Raw genomic sequence first — 13921 nt, forward strand, 5'->3', positions numbered from 1 at the left:
TTTTTCGGCTGAACTAATATCTCATGTTAATATGGTTTGCTTGGAAAAGGAATCTTACCAGTTTTGTGATTGGTAACATGGAGAGGAGAAATTCTATTTTTGGTAACTTTGCACATTGGCATTAAGTTGTTTATGATGCACAAGGGGAAGGGTGTATTTTCACATTTGAAATTGTGCAGCTCAAACCTGTGAAACTTCTTCCAGGTAGAAAGAAGAATGACTTGAACAGTTAGTTCTATCTAATCCATGTCATCTCTCTTATCTAGGTATTTACATCAGCTGCTTCACCATGGTATCTTAGCTCCTCTAGTTATCTAGGGAACAGGCTCAATCCTCTGCACTGATTCCTGTCTAAATCAGTTCTAACTCCAATGAAGTTAATACACGTTTCAAAACAGCATAAATGAGCAAATGATGACATGCAATAAATCATACTACTTTCCAGCAATAAAAGTGGAAGGAACTTTGCCTGATTGTGCCCTGGATTTTTATGTCCTATCCCTACGTCCCCAGTGTTTGTAAAAATGACGCCATAGCTGGAGGGGGGAAGTGAGTTATATTTCACTTTCCCACAATGTTGAGATAAAAATAAAACAGCAGCAAACAAGAATGTTTGGAATTCAGAAAAAGAAAATCTTTAATTTGCATATGTGCACAATGCCCTGCCTGATATGCCTTACTAACAATTCAAAGCAATAACTGGGTGTCAAAAGAGCAGTTACAGTACATGCAAAAACAGCTGGGTGTGCATTAACATGATGAGATAGATATTAATACATCTGTCAAATAAATACACGTATCTTTCACCTAAAGAACAAAACTTCAGACTATTGCAGAAGGAAAGGTCCAATGAAACAACCAAAAGTGAGCATGAAAACTGTAATACATCGGGACATGTGACCTTTTGGAGCCAAAAAACTGAAAGTGGCAAGTGGCTGATAGGCAGTAAGGGCTAAATCCTGAAGTTCTTACTTAAGAAAAACTCCTATTGAAGTCCATGAGATTTTTGACTGAATAAGGACTGCAGGCTTTGGGCCTTAATTAATAGAAATGATGAATAGTAACAAATGTCTTTAATCAATTTTAAACCATGTATTTACTTATCATGTAACTGAGGAGGATAAAAAGTGGAAACATTAAAGCTTCATTCAAATAAAAAATTTAAAAAAAAAATTCAAATAAATATGATTATTTAGGAAAATCCGAGATCATGAATATCTACTGAAATCAAAACTGACACAATAAAAGTTAATAAATACTTTAAATAAACAATTCAGGAGTTTCATTTTAACCTATAAAATAACTATAGATTTTAAGGACTATAGAAATAAAAAGTAGAGGATAGGGGGTTGTTTTGTTTTTCAATAATGGTAACATTTTCATCAGTCCCAGGAATATCAGTCATTACAAGCTTACACACTTAATGTGTTATTGGAATTGCTGAAGAAAAATGATATAATTAATATGCAATTTGACTGCAAATGAAACAGGTCTATTTACTTCTCCTTTGTGCTCAATCATGGGCTCAGTCACACTTACAGGCACTGGCCCGCATAGAGAGCACCAGGCCAGGGAGCGTTGAGGTAGAACTCCCCCAGACCTTACTGGGGAGTGTGCCCCTTCAGAGGGTGAATTATACCATTTCTTGTGTATCCAGCCAGCTCTGCCTCCTGCCCATCCCCTTTGGGGTATCTTGTATGCAGGGGATGATAGGAAGGAGCAGTCCGTGCACCTGCAGGAGTGTAGGGGCTGTGATTGTATCCAACTATTGTACAGGGCAGGAGGGAAGGCTCTTGGACTCTCTCCTCCCCCTTGTGTACCCCTGGAACAGGTGGGCATACTCTGGCCTAGTGCCAGATGAATGTATTTACACTATTTGGAGATTCTATAATATACCAATAACAAATATTTGGTATTTTACAGTTACTATTTATATCCCCGTTCCCAAAGAAATGTGTTACACGTCCATGGTCCATTTCATGTTGAAGCAGGGTACGATTTTTATGTTTGATTCACCAAAATAACTATGGGAGGTTGGGGGGCAAATTTTCCATAGTTGCAAAAGAGGGGCTAAATCTGTCCTCTGCACAGGTAGCACCACTGAAGTCAGGAGGACTATATGTGAATGAGGTGAGCAGGATTGATCCATGAGGCTTGCAAATACATACAGGAGCAAAGCATGTCCCCAACTTCTCCTCTGTGGTGCAAGGCCAAAACTGCAGACGAACCACCACTTCATTCAGCATGTGGGGTGAGGGCACAGAGAAACCACACAGGGGAACTCCACATTGCTTGTGCACTGTGGGACACTGAGGTGGGAAGATTCACAGAAAAGTTGGGTAAATTATGTAGATGCACTTGCCAAAACCCCCATTTAGGGAGCACATTGGAGGCTTCTGGCAATCACTATATTACAGAGACTGCAGCAACAGTAGAGTGGCTCACAGCTGCTAGATGCATTTGGTTCATCTTATGGGAAGGATACCATCCCACAGCCCGTGCAGGACTGCTGCATAAAACCCAGGTACTCGGGCACCTCTTTGTTTAGTCATCCCTGGTATTTTAAGAAATATATTCCATTAGCAATCCATCTAGATTTCATAGAATTGTAGGACTGAAACGGACCTCAAGAGGTCATCTAGTCCACTTCCCTGCACTCATGGCAGGACTGAGTATTATCTAGACCAGGGGTCTCAAACATGCGGCCTGCAGAGCTCTTCCCTGCGGCCCGCCAAGTTCCCCGCACCCCCCATCCCAAGTTATTTTATGTGGCAGCTAAGCTCCCTGCTCGCTGCTCCCCAATGTTTGGGGCTGGGTTGCTCCCCCGGCCCCACCTGCAACCCCTGCGTGTCTCCCCCGAGTGCCCCCTGAGCTCACTTGCTGCCCCTTCACTGCCCCGGAGCCTGCAGCAGGGTCCTAGTGCCCCCCTCCACTATGGCCAGGGCAGATTGCCCTTCCGCCCTAGTCCTGAGCCTCTCCAATGCCCCAAACCCCTCATCCACAGCTCTCACCCCTGCAGATCAGAGGTGGAGTGGTGGTGCAGCCCAGTGCAGTGTGTGTGGGGGGGGCTTTAACAGAAGTAAATCTAACTAAGTGCATGTTTTGTCCTTTGAGTGAGGTGCATTACTGTTGGTGGCGCTTAGCACTTTCCAGGAGGGCGGGGGGAGGAGCAGGGAGCCGCGCGCTCAGGGGAGGAAGTGGAGAAGAGACGGGGCAGGGGCGGGGCCTCAGGGAAGGGGTGGAGTGGGGGTGGGGCCGGGGGCAGCGAGGGGGGGTGTCAGTGATGCAGCCCTCAGGCCAATGCACTAGTCCTCATGTGGTCCTTGTGGTCATTTGAGTTTGAGACCCCTGATCTAGACCATCCCTGACAGGTGTTTGTCTAACCTGGTCTTAAAAATCTCCAATGATGGAGATTCCACAACCTCCCTAGGCAAGTTATTGCAGTGCTTTATATATGTCGGCATCATTTTCTGGTGTGGGAAGACAGGACTAGGATCCAAGTACTTCAGAGAGTCTAATCCCAGCTCTACTACTGACTGTGGATAAATCACTTCGGATCTGACGTTTCAGAGGTGCTGAGCGACCACACCACCTATTGATTTCCAGAGACGTTGTGGGTGCTCAGCATCCTTAACCACTGTATCTTAGTTTCTCCATCTGTAAAATGGGGAGACAACCACTTATCTCCTGTCCTCCAACTGGTTTTGTGAGGATTAATTAGTTGTTGAAAATTTTGAAACTGTAAAGTGCTATATATTGGTGGTATATAATTTATGACAATATTTGTAGCAACATAGCAACAAACTTAGTCTAGATGTACATAGTGTGTGTAAAAAAAAGTGATAAAATTAGGATAATGAGGTGGACACCTAGAAGAACCCTTGCCTGCACCTTAAGAGCATGACTGATGAGAGATCCCCAGATCTACAAAGCAGCTATGGCAAAATGGTATACAGAAAGATGAAGTAGCGGCCAACAGGTTGTGCCACAAAGGTCTGTTAGGACACTTACAGTTGTTTACATGTTTTGTGTGAACAGAGATAAAATAAAGGTCAGCTAGGGTCTTGCTTTTAAGACTAGTTTTACTGCTTCTATTTTCCACTGTGTGACCTTTAGGCGTTTTATGCAATTGACTTATGGCAATTCTTTTTGTATTATGAATACACAGAAAGCACATAGTAAGTTAGCTTTATGGTCCAAATAACCCATGCTTCTTATTTATCATGCGTCAGGATACAATCAGCTTCTTATCAGTCACTACTGAAAAGAACAAGCAACTTTTTGAAAAAATAAAAAGCACCTATAATTAACACTTTCCATGTTCACTTTTACAGCATTCATTAATCAGAACTATTTAAAAATACTTCTGGAAGTTTCCCTGTTTCTTTTCTTTAATGAGGAATTTACCAGTATTTCTTTGATATTTACTCATGCAGTTATTTACAAAGATGGCCTACTAAGGTACATTTATAAATCCTAGTGTTTACACTTAGAACAAATGGAATTTATTGTGAAGCTCTTGGCTGGGCTAATAATGTAATTAAAGTGCAAATAAAGACAAAAACCATAAGCCAGGCAGATCCATTTTCATTGTTAACATTCAGAAACTTCACAAGTGTGGTAAGAAATGTCAGATCAAATAGGCTCAGGTCACAATCTTTTTTAAACATCTATCTCCCTGAGAAGATTTACGGGAGGTAAACAAATGATATAGCCCTATTTCTTCAACTGGCTGATAATCACTGGAAAAGTAAGAACACTTCCCCGGACTAGTTATTCAACAGTGCTAATACCTGCATTTGGTTTTATGATATACTGTATAGCATGCATTTTGAGCTCATCTTCCATGCAGCTACAATAGGTCACTATCAGGAAACTGTATGAAGAACCATACATTTGCAGAAATGGATTCTACCCAGAATCACACAGTAGCATGGGTTTTAAAAACAGTTACAAATAGCATATTTTCTCTAGCAGACACTCATATGCAGATGCTAACTTCCCCAAATAAAATTATATTTCCTGTTTCCTGACAGTCAAACTTCACTGTAGAAAAAAGATTTTAGAATTGATCAGCTGAGCAAAAAAATAATGCTTTTAAAACAATTCATTTAAGGTAAAATAAAATAGTTAATCCTGCTCTCTTCATTGATGAGCATTATCCATTGCCAAACCAGGCAAGCATTCCTCCCCCAGTGTGTGCAACAGGTGCTTTATAGTCACTGAACTGTCAGGGATGCTGTAGGTACAGACAATCAGAGTGCCTTTCTCAGGAGACGATGTGCTAAATGACCAAGTATCTCACTCATGATATGTTCATGAATCTGGGCCAACCAATTCCAAATATAGCTCCTAAACTCAGATATTCCAGCTGATGCTCCCATGGCCTGCAACTATTAACACAGTTCATTATTTTCCACATTGTAAAACTCCTCATCATGTATTGGTGAAAACAATATTTACAAAGTTAAGTTAGTTCATTTGTAGCATGTAAAACCTCCCACCTTAGAAAAGGCTGATAACATATTTTAAGACCTTAATATTCTATAAATGAAAACATCTAATTTATACCAAATACTTTGAACAGCATATGCTGTAGCTAAAGTTCTTAGATATTATCCTGCTATCACTGCAGGTTAGTAAATGACTCTTAAGCTCCTATTGTTTGCAATGAATACAGTATAATGAGAGTGAATTAATCCGATGAATGCCTCAATAGATACACATTTGATAAGCAACCTGTGCCAGATCAATGCCATCTGCATTTGTCCATTTCTCCTAATCTAACAGAATACTGTACCTACATTTAAATTTGTCCCCTTGTCTGCCCCATTAGGATGGCTGCAATGAGTAGCTATTCTCATGAAAGGCTTCTGTTTTCTATTAGATGCGTAGTCCTTTTGGCAAAACATTATCTTTGCAAAGTAACAATCATTTAACTCTCAAGTCTGAAGCATTTTGTCTTTCCCCTCCAGGAGCTGATTTTCCTTGTCTGAGAGGGAATTTCTGTGAGGCTCTGTCTCCCTTATTGGAAAAGAGAGTTTGCAATCTTCTCAATCTGTCCCCTTGTGGTCTGTAGGGCATGGCATGCATAATTGTGTTCATTACACTAAAACTCTGTCAACTCTGGGACGAAGCTCATTCTTCAGGCAGGGAGTCTGGGTTCAATCTTTAGGGATAACTCATACAGAGTATCCTCATCTATGATGAGGGTCTTGTCGAGTAAGTAATGAGTAACCTGCAATACAGAAAACAATTGCAACGTATAATTTTGAAACTGAACAGATGGTATATTTTTAATTGAAGTTCTCTATTCTCCCCTTCCCCATAACAGCCAGTTAGCAGCTTCAGTCCATTTCAGACAAATGTTGGAATCATCTCTCATGTTCTGTTTTCTTGGTGAAGTGGAATAGTTAAATATACGTGGTACAAAGTATTTAAGCTGTTTAAAAAATACCTCACTCTCAGTAAAGGGCAAATCCTCAGTCTAGTGTCCAACCCATGTAGCTGCTCTGGGAACTAGTGAAATGTGGGAATGAGGGGGAGGAATCTTCTCCTAAGACCACAGAGATCTATGCAGCAGCATCAGATGGTCAAGCTATACCTCATCACCTACTTTCTATGTGCTGGCATCCTCTGTGGAGCAGAGTCCATACTGCGCTGGGGTATGGAACTCAGTGGCACATTAAATCCTGCCCCTCTGATACAGCAGAACTGCACTGACTCCTCTCCCAGGAGGAGCCACACTTGTTGCAGAGGTGGAGGCAAGATTTGCCTTCATGTGCAAAGTCTGAGAAGAGAATATTACTTTATCAGCTTATCACAACCCAAAGTACCAGGACAAATTCCATTGTTTGCCTCCCGCTGTTACTGTATGGAAACAAAAGATATTAGTGTTAGCTTTGGGCCCCGTCTGTGTATCTTTTTGTCGATAGCAGGAATAGCCTTCATCATAGTGCCCGTGATCAGCATCACACACTACTGTACCTTTTGTTGATGTTCTATACGATAGGAGGTCTGCTGGAACTGGCGTATCTCCCTGATAATATGAGATATCTATCAAAGGAATACATTTATATAAGAAAATGTTCTACTTATAGTCTGTGCTTTAACTTGAACATATTGGCTTCAGTGAAGCTATTCCAGGAAGGAATTTGTTCCAAAATGATACAACTTATCCTGGGGGTAAGGGCTTTGTGCTTGTGGCTTTGACGGGGGGGGGCCTTTACCTTCCCAAATCAGCCATTTAGACTATTAAACTGTCTCAGTTGGATCACCTTGTCCCTTCTTTCTTTACCCTGATAGTCTCTCCCTTTTCCCCTCAGGTGACTTTTGCAATGTGAAGTCACAAACATGGCATTAAACTACAGTCAGCAGAGCAGCTGGTGTCAATATTTCTCCAAGGCTGGCTGGCCTCTAAGGAGCTCTGAATAACAACATAGTTTGGAAGGCAGAGAGAATCAACCTTTAAATGCTTTTTCACTTCCTTGGGGAGCAGGAGTCCTAAACACACTCTAAAAAAGACCCCTTCTAAGTGTTGCTGCCTGATGAATTATGGTACCAGGTTGGCTACATTTTATTAACCATTTATTAATCCCTGCAAGCCTAGACCAGCTGCTTTTCTTCCTGCAATTTTCAGCTGACCAAACTGAAAGCTAAATTGCAATACTCCTTGGCTTGCCAGCAGGTGGTGAAAGAAGACCATCCCTGGATTCAAATGCAAAAGATTGCTTTCAAGCTTCTATTTTGTATTATGCAAATATATTGTGTAATCTTGCAATTTGAATTCAAAGAAGTCCTAAGTAAATCAATGTTAAACTTGTGCACTTAAAAACCTGTAGTGGAAACATGTAAGAAAATAAAAATTACCATTCTCATTTTGGAAAAATTGACAAGGCCTTCCTCAGTGAAGTTTGGTGTTCCTTCTTCAATAAATGCTAGATCTGTCAAGTACATTCCAAGATAGGGAACTGCAGGGGGATTACAACTGCAGGATGAGAAATTAACTATATTTTACTAGGATTTAATTTACAGACTGTTCTTTTTATACATTATACAAATGTCTAAGTTTTTTTTTTTATTACTTAAAATACTTTTACAAGTTGGGCCAAATTCACAGGTTAGTGTAAGTGGAGCAGATGCTCTGGCTTCACCTGAGTTGTACCCACATCTACCAGAGACAAATTTGGCAGGTTGTGTCAAAAGCTAACTTTAAACTATGAGAGAAACAATGATGACATTTAGTAAAAGCCACAATGATAACACCATGCAGAATGGGGGAAGGCATTGGAGTATGCTCTCAAACATGTTTCAATCCCAGCTGACAGAAAAATCTCAGAAATAAATCCAATGCACAGCTGAAAATACTTTGGGCATGTCTCCAAGGCTTCTCTAACTTTCTGAGGTACTGTAAGTATTTTACTATCAGCAATACATTGTGTATACTGTATAGCTCATGTTGAATAATATGTTAGGATCTTTACAACGCTGGTTTTGTAAACATTTAAGATGTTATGCAGTTGAAAACACTCAGATTTCCTAACTTTGGAAATTCTGCTAGGGAGTAGATGACTTGTTAAAATTTTCCACTCTGAGAGTGTGTGCTGCAGAGAGGACAATGCTTAGGGTTACCATTCGTCCGGATTTACCCGGACATGTCCTCCTTTTGTGTGCTAAAAATAGCGTCCGGGGGGAATTTGTAAAGCACTCACAATGTCCGGGATTTCCCCCTCCCCCGGCAGAGCGAGCGGCTGGGAGGGCTGCAGGAAAGTCCCGGGCTGGACTCCGGAGCAGCTTCCTCCTCCCACCCCCCCCTCCCTGCATTCTGAGCCGGCTGGCAGCTCCTCCTCCTGCAGCCCGCTCCGGCAACCCTGTGCAGGGCCAGGGACCGGGTTTTGTGTTGTGCTGGGGAGCTCAGCCATGTGTCCGGCTGGCACAGAGCCCAACACCCTGTTCTGAGCAGCAGGGTAAGGGGGGGCAGGAGAAGGGACAGGGAGGTTCTGGAGGGGGCAGTCAAGAAACGGGGGGGGCTTTTGGAGGGGAGTGGAGAAAGTTTTGGGCAGTCAGGGTACAGGTAGGGGGTAGGGTCCTGGGGGGCAGTTGGGGGGGGTCTTAGGAGGGGGCAGTTAGGGGACAAGGAACAGGGAGTCTTAGGTAGGGGGTGGGGTTCTGGAGGGCAGTTAGGAGCAGGGGTCCCAGGAGGGGGCAGTCAGGGGACAAGGAGCGGGGGGTAGGGGGCTGGGAGTTCTGGGGGGGAGCTGTCAGGGGGCAGGAGTGGGGAGAGGGATCGGAGCAGTCAGGGGACAGGGAGCAGAGGGGTTTAGATGGGTTGGGAGTTCTGGGGGGGCTGTCAGGGGGCAGGAGTGTGGAGAGGGATCGGAGCAGTCAGGGGACAGGGAGCAGAGGGGTTTAGATGGGTTGGGAGTTCTGGGGGGGGGGCTGTCAGGGGGTGGGGAGTGGTTGGATGGGGCGTGGGAGTCCCAGGGGTCTGTCTGGGGGTGGGGGTGTGGATAAGGGTTGGGGCAGTCAGGGGACAAGAGGCAAGGAGGCTTAGATAGGGAGTGGAGTCCCGGGGGGCAGTTAGGGGCAGGGGTCCCAGGAGGGGGCAGTCAGGGGACAAGGAACGGGGGGAGGGTTGGGGGTTCTGGGGGGGCGGGAAGTGGGAGGGGCTAGGGCGGGGCTCCTCCCGTCCTCTTTTTTGCTTGTTGAAATATGGTAACCCTAACAATGCTGCTGGGCAACTTTCCTAGTTATGTTTTCACCTTAGTCCAACTTCCTGCTGACTTCAAGAGGACAAAGGTCATATTATACTCTGCATGGTTATAAAAGAAAAAATAATTACAAATAAAGTTATTAGCTAGATTAATTGAGAAGTGTATATGGGTCAGTTATCTAGATGTTATAAGTCAAAACAACTTTTTCTCTTTTAAAACAAATGTGTCTGATTCCCTGACAATAGTCTTCTGCAGGCCAAGCCTGGGAATTATACACTGAACCTTGTCTGTTTTTTTAACTATACACTATATGAACAGTAGTTTAATTCCTTAATGCTCTCTCAAGATGATTCAACACAGTTACTGTCAATCAGCCTGGGAGATCCCTTTTCCAGATACAGCTCTTGGAATGAGTTGTTGTTGTGTGTGCTTGTACTTGGAGATAACAAATATGGAATGAGAGCTCTTTGAAGCCAGTTATGTTGAACTTTGGGACTATTAATGTCAAATAGGCACTATCAGAACTGAATAAAATGTTTTTGATTAAAGAACCTTTATTTATACAGCTGGTCTTACACTTATTGAAAAAGTTTATCAGTATAAGAAAAGCTCCCAACAGTGAGCATTTCTTACAAAATAGTAGTTTAATTTGCTCCGATAATTCCCCAGAGGTAACATATTACTCTATAAGAGGCACCGAATTACAGTATATTCAGCAAAACAGGTGTCCAAATAGAATAAAGCCAGCTTTATAGATGTTATTCAGTAAAAATATTGTCCAATATAATTTTCATTATAAAAGCTAAACTCAAAGCCAACTCTTATCTTTAATAAGTGCTATTCAATATTCTTAACAAAATACTATTATATTGCTAATTTAAGAAAACATACTTTTTGAGTGTTTCTCTAAGGTTTTTAAATCTTCCCTCAGATGACACAGTCTTCTGAAGTTTGTCCATGAGAGCTTTTGTCTAGAAAAAGAACAAATTACAAGTGTCACCCTGTGTGAAAACTGACTTTGGTATTGGGGTAAAATTTTCAAAAGCACTTATGAAAATAGCACGTCTGAAAACAGAACTTAAAAAATTAGAAGCCAACTCCCATTGACTTCAATAAATTTAGGCTCCTGAGTGACTAAATGGGAATTGGGGGGGGGGGGGGGGCGGCTTGAAAATTTTACCCATAGTAGCTTGAGGAATGTACCACATGCTGGGCAAAAATCATTTGAGTAAGTTCAAAAAGAATAGGACCATGAAACTAATATTCAGCAATACAACCTCAGTTGCACTGCACAAGAGGATATGTGGGGCCCAACCCTATGAGATGCTGCATGTCCTTAACTTCTATTGAACTCAGTGTGAATTGAGGATGTTCAGCACCTCTCAAGAAGCACTCAGAACTATGAAGGACAAGCCAGTAGCTAGTATGTGGGTTAATAAGAAAGTTGAAGTCAGAAAAGAGGAAAAACAAGAATGAAGCACAACAAAGGAGCAAACTAAGTTTGGGACTACTCACAAGCTTAACGTTAAGCATGTGCATAAATCTTTGCAGAACTGGACTATAAAGTGATTAGTGATCACCAAATTATGCTTCCCAAAAAAGGTTGTTCTCCTGCATGAACGTGACATTCATACAATGTTCAGGTTGACAGCACTTCAGAGGTACAAGGGAATGTTTATTCATTTTTTAAAAATTAACACTAGAGTTTAAAAAAACCATGGAAACATTTTGTTAGTGTTAAGCTTTTATTAAAGTAGTGGGTTGGGTGGGTTTTTTGTTTGCTTTTTAAAGAAAAGAAGATGGTCCCACCAGGGGAATGGCCGAAATTAGGGCGACTAGTGGAAGCATATTCCCTAAACAGCCTCCAGTGTGCGGCTGCTCTAGGGGCCTTTGCAGAGATTAAAGCTGCCTTCCCTTGATGGTAAAACCTAGAAGAGGACATGCAGTTGTATATCCCTGCCCTCCCATAGCTGAATCAGACCAGATGGTACAGGCAGGGACATTTTGCACTCTCTTGAGTTACCAGGAGTTAAGTTTGTCCCAAGAGTGTTGCCTTAACATTGTAAGGTTCCATATTTCTGACTTCAGTAGGTCAGCTGCTCTTGGGCACAAAAATTGTAACTAGTTTAAAAAAAGAAAAGAAGAAGAAGAAGAAGACCACTACCCTAGAAGGTTTTATGCACATTGAGGACAGTTGAACTGGTTTCTTGCAGAGTATTTTAAAATGCAGAAACAATATTTTGCTGTAATAAAATAAAATAAAATAAAATAAAATGCTATTTTAGACTTCATTCAGTATAGAACATATAACATGGTCTATTCTGAAATTGTCTCTGTTTGTCCTTCTTTCTTATGTCATTGGTTTTCTTGGGGTATGTCTACACTGCAATGTAAGCTCAGGGTTAGTAGAACTTCAGGTAGCAGACCCTGGGTTTGTTAACCTATCTACACTTATTTGTAATCACAGGTTAGGAACTGTTGAAGCCAAACATGGGACCTAGCAGCTACACTGCGTTTTGCAGATCCGAGTCCAACCACCTATATCCCAGACTTCCTAGCGCTCTCCCAAAATGTGGCTGCTGTAGCCCTTTGTTCATGGTGCATTGTGGGAAAACGTGACTGTCCAGAGGACAAAGAAAGTCGGTCATGGCATTGTGAGATACTTTTGGCAGAGTCCCAGAGCATGAGTCTAGGGGGCTGCTACTACAAGGCAAAGTAGTAAGACTTGAACACTGGATCTCATCTTGATTGAGACTTGGACACTCCACCTCATGGCTCCTGGGACTCTGAGTCTGAGCCCTGGGTTAGCATAATTTGTGTGTAGATGCAAGGGGGTTTAGGCTTGAGCCTGAGTTCAAGCCTTGGGATTATACTGCAGTGTAGACATACCCTTGTTGGAAGTCTCAGCCAAGAGGCCAAAGGCTGAATGTGCAAAGAAGATATGTCTACACTGCAATAAAAGACCTGCGGCTGGCCTGGGTCAGCTGACTCAGGTTTGAAGGGCTCAAGCTAAGGGGCTATAAAATTGTAGTGAGGACATTTGGTCCTGGGCTTTCTGAGACGCCAGGAGGCAGGGGCGGGAGAGGTGTCCCAGCGCCTGGACTCCAGCCCAAGCCCATACATCTACACTGTAATTTTATATTCCTTCAGCCTGAGCCCCACAAACTCGAGTCAGCTGACACAGACCTGCTATGGCTGTGCCATGGATCTTTCATCACACGGTAGACATGCCACAGAGAGATTTATCCCCTCAATTTCAGTCTTCAGGAGCACCTTTCATTAATTCTTAAAAGTATCTTCAAAATTAATTAGGCCTAGATCCTCAAAAAGGTATTTAGATGTCTAACTCTCAATTGGAGTTAGGCGCCTATATACCTGACGGTCTGGGCCTTAAAATCATTAAAAAAAAATAAACCAAAGAAAACTATTTTCCAAGGACAACAGCACCTGAAATTGGGACTATATCTGAGAAGCTGAAAAGAAAAACGAAAATCATTTTATGTTACTGGACAGCATTTTTTATCCCACCACAATGCTATTGAATCTTATTCAAAATTAATGTATAGCTAAATGTTCATATCTGAATGAAGCCAATCTAATAAATACAGCTTTTAGTTTTGTTAAATATTTCAATTCAATATTTTAGGGTCAAATTTTGCTTTCAAATATATGCACATGCAACTTCCAATGAAGTCAATTAGTGCTTAAGATATTTAATTAATGAGACAGAAATTGAAAATAAGTGAACTATACAAACGTTTGAAATGAAATAATAATATCCGCTGAAACCCTTAATGATCAGATTATTCTTTAAGGTTAAATAAATCTGGTTAGAATGTAGTTATCTGGGCCTCTTTATTATCTAGGTAGTGCATCAACAAATGAAATGCTACAACCATATTTGTAGAAATGTCTTGCTCACCTGTTTAGAAACTTTAGCCCAGGTTTTCTTCAGTCTGTAGATTGCACTTCTGTTGAAGGCTGATGTAATTTCTAACACACCATTGTAGTTGTGCAAACATCGACAAATGTCCGCCACTGCTACCCACTTCTCAATTGAGTTAGCACGGGAACCGACATCAGCATAGTTCATAATTTGCGAGGCAACAAGGTTACTCATCTAACCAAATAAAAAGCCAAAAAATCTGAAAATATTTAAATATAAGCACTTGCAAACAACATTATTTAACAAATGGGGGGAAATTAAA

The 13921-nt window shown here is 41.8% G+C and overlaps 1 protein-coding gene and 1 long non-coding RNA gene across 5 annotated transcripts in view; one reads left to right on the plus strand and one right to left on the minus strand.

The window, feature by feature from the left end:
• Positions 1–612: 612 nt before the first annotated feature.
• Positions 613–13921, minus strand: part of RASGRF2 (Ras protein specific guanine nucleotide releasing factor 2) — a 203488-nt gene continuing 190179 nt past the window's right edge. For all 3 annotated transcript variants that reach the window (XM_054032561.1, XM_054032560.1, XM_054032559.1), the window contains 5 exons: positions 13636–13833; positions 10605–10684; positions 7870–7987; positions 6988–7056; positions 613–6238 (listed from right to left, as the gene is read on the minus strand). In XM_054032561.1, the coding sequence (XP_053888536.1) occupies positions 6146–6238; positions 6988–7056; positions 7870–7987; positions 10605–10684; positions 13636–13833 (558 nt within the window). In that variant the 3' untranslated portion in view covers positions 613–6145. The remainder of the gene's footprint in view (positions 6239–6987; positions 7057–7869; positions 7988–10604; positions 10685–13635; positions 13834–13921) is intronic.
• Positions 8291–13921, plus strand: part of LOC128839508 (uncharacterized) — a 42233-nt gene continuing 36602 nt past the window's right edge. For both annotated transcript variants that reach the window (XR_008445461.1, XR_008445462.1), the window contains exon 1: positions 8291–8404. This is a non-coding gene — a long non-coding RNA (uncharacterized LOC128839508). The remainder of the gene's footprint in view (positions 8405–13921) is intronic.

The sequence above is a fragment of the Malaclemys terrapin genome, chromosome 6, assembly GCF_027887155.1.
Source record: "Malaclemys terrapin pileata isolate rMalTer1 chromosome 6, rMalTer1.hap1, whole genome shotgun sequence".
Taxonomy (NCBI): Eukaryota; Metazoa; Chordata; order Testudines; family Emydidae; genus Malaclemys; species Malaclemys terrapin.